Source organism: Monopterus albus, unplaced genomic scaffold (assembly GCF_001952655.1).
Source record: "Monopterus albus unplaced genomic scaffold, M_albus_1.0 scaffold51.1, whole genome shotgun sequence".
Classification (NCBI taxonomy): Eukaryota; Metazoa; Chordata; class Actinopteri; order Synbranchiformes; family Synbranchidae; genus Monopterus; species Monopterus albus.
In genome coordinates, this window is record NW_018127931.1 from 3,157,429 (window position 1) to 3,165,066 (window position 7,638).

General features: G+C 40.9%; 1 protein-coding gene across 3 annotated transcripts in view; it reads right to left on the reverse strand.

Annotated features, from left to right (window-relative positions):
- The window catches only part of cdk17 (cyclin dependent kinase 17), a 53,256-nt gene that overhangs the window by 8,011 nt on the left and 37,607 nt on the right, over positions 1-7,638 (reverse strand). For 2 of the 3 annotated variants that reach the window (XM_020601306.1, XM_020601305.1), the window contains 10 exons: positions 5,838-5,952; positions 5,324-5,418; positions 4,314-4,376; positions 3,868-3,991; positions 3,572-3,692; positions 1,943-2,040; positions 1,726-1,831; positions 1,394-1,436; positions 1,014-1,104; positions 842-919 (listed from right to left, as the gene is read on the reverse strand). In XM_020601306.1, the coding sequence (XP_020456962.1) occupies positions 842-919; positions 1,014-1,104; positions 1,394-1,436; positions 1,726-1,831; positions 1,943-2,040; positions 3,572-3,692; positions 3,868-3,991; positions 4,314-4,376; positions 5,324-5,418; positions 5,838-5,952 (934 nt within the window). Of the gene's footprint in view, positions 1-841; positions 920-1,013; positions 1,167-1,393; positions 1,437-1,725; positions 1,832-1,942; positions 2,041-3,571; positions 3,693-3,867; positions 3,992-4,313; positions 4,377-5,323; positions 5,419-5,837; positions 5,953-7,638 lie in introns of those variants that run through there. The other variant, XM_020601307.1, reaches the window with a different exon arrangement.

Below are 7,638 nucleotides of genomic sequence, written 5' to 3' on the forward strand. Positions count from 1 at the left end.
CTATCAAGCTCCTCTCCTATGGAACCAACTCCCAGTCTCAGTTTGGGAGGCGGACACCCTCTCTACCTTTAAGATTAGACTTAAGACGTTCGTTTTTGATAAAGCTTATAGTTAGGGCTGGATCAGGTGACCCTGAGCCTTCCCTTAGTTATGCTGCTATAGGCCTAGGTTGCTGGGGGGCCCCATGATGCTCTGAGTTTCTCTCCTCCCCTCCCGTCCTCTCCTTTACTCTCTCTATGCTTCTACATGCCACCATTACACATCACTAACTTTGTGTCTCCTCTCTCCCTAGCGTGTCCTCTCTCTCTCTCCCTGTACCTTTAGGCAGGCTGTCCTCGCTAAGGGGCTCTACATTTCTGACGAGCAGTCACCGGCCACATCAACCTGACTAGTGTTTGATCATCTCTGAACTGAACCCGCCACTAAATGATGTACAATAGCTGAAACGATGTCATGCAGGCACCATGTGATGGTGCAACAAATGCCTGACCCCTAGAAAGCAGTGTGTATACCGAATATCTATTTTTGCACATTTCTGCACCTGCTGTAGCACCAAAACTAAACTAACAAAAATCAAAATACAAAAATTTGACTAAACCTAATATGCATTTTTGTCAGAAAACTACTTAAACAAAATCAAATTCAAGTGTCAAAATTAACACTGTTCTAGTGGAACCTTTCCAGAGTTTTCCCACATACATGAGGAAATAAACACCAATATTATTCAGCTTCTGGTGTGGTGCTTTAATTTCATCAATTCTTCTATTAAAGTGAATTTTTGCCTGATCTGATTGTCACCTAATCATTTTAGCTGGAGCATCTGGATAAGTTTCCCACCCACCTGAATCTGGGTAAGAAGAGTTCTTGTAGCCAGGGTCTCTCTGCAGCTGCACTTCTTTTAATGTGAATATTGACACACCTGTAAGAAAGAAAAGCTTCAGAAAGCAGCAGAGGAAAAAAAAACACAATAAGGAAGTCCAGGAAAGACAGCAGCTTTATTATGTTGTACTTACTCTCAGGCAGTGTGTGGACTCTCATTCCGAGCTGCCTGAAGTAGGAATGTTTCATTGCCTCGTCAGCTGAAATCCTCTTCTTGGATTCGTACTGTGGTACAGGGAATATCAACCACCCAGTGATATCAGCAGATGATGTTGTGGTTGTGGAGTCTACAATAAGGGAATGGCTCATGTAACACTGATGTGCTAATAGCATAATACACTATGTGTCTCCTGCTGTCTACAGCTGGCACTGTTCTATGCATTTTATTATGCTTGGAATTTGCAAATGAACCCACACAATCCTACTAACCTCAATAAAATCACTACATTATTAGTAATCAATAAATGATAGAGTGAAATCCAGTCTGGGTATCTTAGAAGAACTAAACACTCACTCTGAGAAAATTCAGCAACAGCTCAATACCTTCACCATCCAGCCTAGTGGAGACAAAAAGGAAGAGCAACAGTTAACTCTTTGCCTGCAGGATGGGCTGATGGGAATGTGGGGGCTTAGGGGAGGAAGGAAGTGGAAAGCTGTCTCTGAAATGTTCCAAAGGATTTCCTGCCAGTAGTTTACATACACCCACATATACACACTGTTGTAATATACATGCAAATGAGAAAAAAAAACTAACAAAAAAAACTGTAGCATTGGTGCATTAAAATATTTGCATAAATATACACACAAAAACAAGTGGGTCTACAGCCACCCACCCACACACAGTACCTGGGAACATGGTTGATTAATGGCTGTGGTTTGTATTTAGAGAAGTTGTAGGATTTAAAATCTTCAATAGAGGAGATTCCTGGCCAGTTCTCTTCTGTGGGTGTGCCTAAATCACAGCAAATCAGACATACACGATGTTACTAATTAAACACTTCATCACACATGTGGTGAAACATGTAGGTTACTACTGTGATCTGGCCTGGCAAGAGTTGCTCACCCAGTAACCTGAAGATGAGGTGGAGCTCATCCTCCACAGTGGAGCCGGGGAACAATGGCCGACCTGCAGCCATCTCATAGAATATACAACCAACACCCCTGCAGATGCACATTTGACTATTCAATTTTTTTCTCAAAACAAATCTGGATACCTTCAAAGGTTACCACTCAAATATACACTAACATTACATTAAATAGAAAATCAACAATTCCTTAGTAGTAGTAGTAATTAAAGTGCTATTCTTTTTTTTGGCCTAGGGAAAATGGAATAAGCTACAAATGTAACCCTGACATATTAGACATTCAGTTGGGTGGATGAATTTAAGTCCAACATTCACTCTCTTTTTTTGTGTTAGTGTACGCAAACTACTGAGGAAAATGTGTCTCAACTAGCTAATGCTAAGATGCTAACCAAAACAATGATCTTAAAGATGCTAAAAAACTGTAATGCTGACAGGAACTTGGGTTTAAAACTAGCCATGGCACTGACATGTGTATATTTGCCCTAAAAGAATTAGTCAGTAAATATAAAAGCAAAAACTCCTCTGTATTCATGTGCTTCTTAGATGCCTCCAAAGCTTTTGACCGAGTGAATCACAGGAAATTATTCCAGAAACTGTGTGACGCCCAAGTACCTAAATATATAGTGAGATGTTTGTCATACTGGTATGCCCACCAGACTATGTCTGTTAGATGGGATAACTGTATATCTGCGCCTTTTCAGACCGGTAACAGCGTAAGACAAGGTAGTCTGCTTTTGCCAATTTTGTTTAGTTTTTACATGAATGATCTGTCTAAAGAATTAAATATGTGCAGAACGGGATGTATGGTCGGTGACAAAGTTGTGAATCATTGAATGCATGCAGACGACCTTGTGATTTTTAGTCCCAGCTCAGCAGGTCTTCAGCAGCTCTTGAACGTGTGCTCAATGTTTGGGGAACGTCACGATGTCAAGTATAATGCTGTCAAAAGTGTCATTATGATATGCCGTACAAACGAGGACAGGTCCCTTGTATTTCCTTCTTTTAAGTTATCTGATAATATTTTAACTGTGTGCAGTGAAGTTAAGTATTTGGGTCATGTCATTAATGATTGTTTGTCTGATGAGCCCTAAGGATATTATTGAGAAAGCCTAGATGGACGAGTGCTAGCGAATTGTTCAAGTTATAGTTAGAACATTTTCCGCTGTTTTAAGAAACCTGATGTTTAAATTTATTTGTCGCTTGAATGGTTAAAAAAAATCATATTTTATTGTTGACTAATGTTGCACACAGTGACATGCGTTTTACTTCGGTTCTCTGAAAACACTGGTATACCTGTCTTTTAAAGGGGCAGTAGTTTTATGGGTGTTCTTGTGCTCTCGTTTTTATGTATTTTCTGTTTTTATTGTTTCGTTTTTAAACTGTTCTTTTATTGCTTTTATTTATTTTATTTGTTTTTGACCTTGGACCTTGAGTCTGTAATAAAGTGTCATCATCATCATCAACAGTCAGGTGATAATTCTCTGTGGTCTGGTAACAAAAAGCAATACCTTTCACATTATTCACTGTCATTTAGACCATTGTTAATATAAGAATTGATATGCACAGCTTTAAAATGCATTCGTAGCAGGGCTGTGCAAGGCTCGTACCACATGTCAATCTGTGTTGAATACTGAGAGGACCCCAGAAGAACATCAGGAGGCCGGTACCACAGAGTCACGACCTCGTTGGAGTAGGTTTTAGTTGGGACAGACTTAGCTCTTGCCAGACCTGGGAACACACAACAGATATAAACACACAGCTGGATTTTTACACAGGAAAGTAGCAATATATCTGTGAAGAACACTAAAGGAAGTACATACATTTTTCAAGTTTTCCTCCAAAAACATTTACACCGTTCCACTGCACTAAAGAAAATCTCCTCTGCTGCTGGGGTTCCACTTACCAAAGTCAGCCAGTTTGAGTTCTCCTCGCTCATTGATGAGGAGATTCTGAGGTTTCAGGTCTCTGTGGAGAACTTTCCTCTTATGACAATACGACAGCCCTCGCAAAATCTGGAACAGGAAGATCTGAAAAGACATGAGGTAAACAGCTGATGTTATTAACACACAAAAACTGCCACATTGGACGTTTATTGTTCTAATATGGTCGTTTGATAGAAATACTGACAGAAATTTACAAAAGAGACTTATGACCCTGAACCGTTTGGTCAAAGGACCATCAACTTGTGCAGCTTTGCAACAAAATTGTGATCCTGCAAGCTTATCTCATAACAATGACATTATATTTAACTGATAAGAGGGAAAAATCACACTGGGTTGAGGTTTTTTTCCCACAGCAAATAAAAATGAGCGTAAGAAGAATATCAGTAATATTAAAGGTCATCCTCACCTTCACATTGTGCATACTCATTATGTTTCCACAGTCATCCATATACTGCTTCAGATCCTTATCCTACATGAAGAAATGAATCAGATAGATGGTACAGTAGGTACTAAACCACATACAGAACATCTCTACAATAACATTTTTTAAAAGATATTTTTCAGTTCTTTTCTTTTTCACCTTGTCTTTCTGACTAGTCAATTAGCTATTTCACACCTCTGCAAAATTCAATACTAATGTTCCTGCTCATTTGCTACATTCCTATCCTGTTTTACATCCCTGCAGATCATTTCCCAGTGCTTTTATCTGTATGCTACAAAGATATTTGCTCTCTTGCTGTTCCTGAATGTGTAACACAAAAACCCAGTGTTGTTCTCATACTATTTTTATAAAACATGACAACTTCCATCCATTGTAATAAATTAGTATTATGAAGTAAATGGTTTTCTGTGCTGTTCTGAACTTAATTAGAATAAATTAACTTAAGGGAGGGGTGGCATCGTGGAACAGTGATTAGTGCTGTCACCTCACAGCTCAACGGTTCCGGGTTCAAGCCCGGGCCGACCTGGGGGCCTTTCTGTGCGAAGTATGCAGGTTGTCCATGTGCCTGTGTGGGTTCCCTCTGGGTACCCTAGCTTCCTCCCACAGCCCAAAGACATGCAGCTTAGGTTGATTGGTGACTAAATTGCCCATAACAGTGAGTGTGAGTGTGTGTGGTTGTCTGTCTCTAAGTGTCAGCCCCGTGATAAACTGGTGACCTATCCAGGGTGTACCCCAGAGCTTGCTCAATGTCGGCTGGGATTATCTCCAGCTCCTAGTGACCCTCATTAGGATAAGCAGTACAGATAATGGATGGATGGATGGATGAATAACTTGAAGGAAGTTTTGCAAAAGTAAAAAAAAACAATGACAAATGCATAAATGCTAATGTGTTTTAATTAAATGCATCTTTATATTAAATGTATTTTGTCTGTAAAGATCACAACAAAGACCATCATGCACAAAGAAACTCTTACCAGGTACTCAAAGACAAGCGTGAGGCTCTTGTCAGTGTGGACAATGTCATGTAGTGTCACGATGTTGGCGTGTTTGAGGTCTTTCAGTAACGATACTAGAGAGACAGAGACATGTTTAGACAAAGAAAAATGCATGTAGCACTTTGACACCTAGCTTTAGACTTAAATAAAAAAGAGAACAAAGAATGTAAATATATTATTTGGAAAGGCATGTTACTATTTAATTTAGCAAATTTCACTTAAGTATCAAAAATGAAATTGCAGTCACCTCCACACTGGAGTGGCAGCTGAATTCTGTACACTCTGGCAAATAAAGCAAAAACTTTCACAGCTTCATACATCTTGGTTTAATCTTTAAATTATGTGTTTTGTAAATTCAATTGGTCTGTTAAATACTGGACTATAACTGGGGATAACATACAGTAATAAAGCATCTATAGCTAAATCACAAATACTGGTAAACAAGGGTTTTGTTGGTGAATGGTGTAGAATGGAGGGAGCACAGGCTGGTTACCTTCTCTGATGGCGGTGCATGGCGCTCCCTCCTCATGCTCCAGCCGGATCTCCTTTAATGCCACCAGGTTGTCTGTAAGCTTACTGCGTCCTTTGAATACTGTGGCATAGGTTCCCTAAAAGCAACACACAACACTGGTTCAGCATTACTGACTTAAGGAGAATCAAATATTTATTACCTCTGCCAAGGGCAGGGGGTATGTTTTTGCTCCCCTTATTGGTTTGTTTGCATGCATAACTCAAAACTTACACCAAAAAAAAAAAAAAACACCAATGACTGCATCTTGAAGGACCCCTCTGTTAAGCTCCTAAAGTTTGCAGATGACACAATGATCATTGGTCTCATCTGAGACGATGATGAGTCAGCCTATAGACAGGAGGTTGAGCAGCTGGTCCTATGGTGTAGTCACAACAACCTGGAGCTGAACATGCTCAAAACAGTAGAGATGACAGTCGGATTTCAGGAAGAGCCCCCCCACCTTACCCCCCCTCACCATACTCGGCAGCACTGTATCAGCAGTAAAGTCCTACAAGTTCCTGGGCTCCACTATCTCCCAGGACCTGAAGTGGACGTCCAACATCAGGACCATCACCAAGAAGGCACAGCAGAGGATGTACTTCCTGTGCCAGCTCAGGAAGTTCAACCTGCGCCAGGAGCTGCTGATACAGTTCTACAGAGGAATCATTGAGTCTGTTCTCTGCTCCTCCATTAAGTCAGGTAGGGTATGGCCCATGAAACAACTGATTATTTTGGTGCTGATCCGTCCCACTGGAGTGAAAATGAGTGCAGCTATTAAGTGTATTGTGACTTGTGTGCATCTATGCAGAGCTGTAAGTACACACAGTTATGTCAGTCTGAATGGGACATTTATTTAGCCATTTGTGGCATATTCACTCATGTCAATGTGCTATGTGAAGCTAATCTGTTCATAGTGTGGCATATTGCTGAAGCAAGCTGACATTCTACAATCTGGGGCTTATTCCAAAAAGTGGGTAAAGTTTGTTCAAGATAAAATAAGGGCAAGAGCCTGATGGCAGACAGGCTCAAAGCTGTTAACATTTTCATCTTTAGGACTGGTATTAATTTTATTAATCTAGCCACAGGGGTTTCAAGGCAGTGACTTCTGTGCTGGTCCCAAGCCCTGATAAATAGAGAGTGTTGCGTCAGGAAGGGCATCCGGCAAAAAAACATGCCAAATTTAAACATGCGAATCATCAGTGTAAACTCCGTACCGGATCGGTCGAGGCCCGGGTTAACAACGACCGCCACCAGTGCTGTTGACCTACAAGGTGCTGGCGGAAATTGGATTACTGTTGGTCGACGAAGGAGAGGAGGTAGAAGGATTCATAGACAGAGAGAAAAGAGGAAAGGCAGGGGTATAGGTCTGAGAATAGGGACTCTTAATGTTGGGACAATGACAGGGAAAGGTAGAGAGCTGGCAGACATGATGGAGAGAAGGAAGGTAGATATACTGTGTGTGCAGGAGACCAGGTGGAAGGGTAGCAAAGCGTGTAGCATTGGAGGGGGATACAAACTGTTTTATTATGGTGTGGACAGGAAGAGAAATGGGGTAGGAGTGATCCTGAAGGAGGAGCTCGTGAGGAATGTTTTAGAGGTGAAAAGAGTGTCAGACAGGGTGATCAGTTTGAAGTTGGAAATTGAAGGGGTAATGTTGAATGTAGTCAGTGGTTATGCTCCACAAGTAGGGTGTGAGTTAGAAAAGAAGGAGAGATTCTGGAGTGAGATGATGATTCATAGATGAGGTGATGGAGAGTATTCCCAGAGGGGAGAGAGTGGTGAT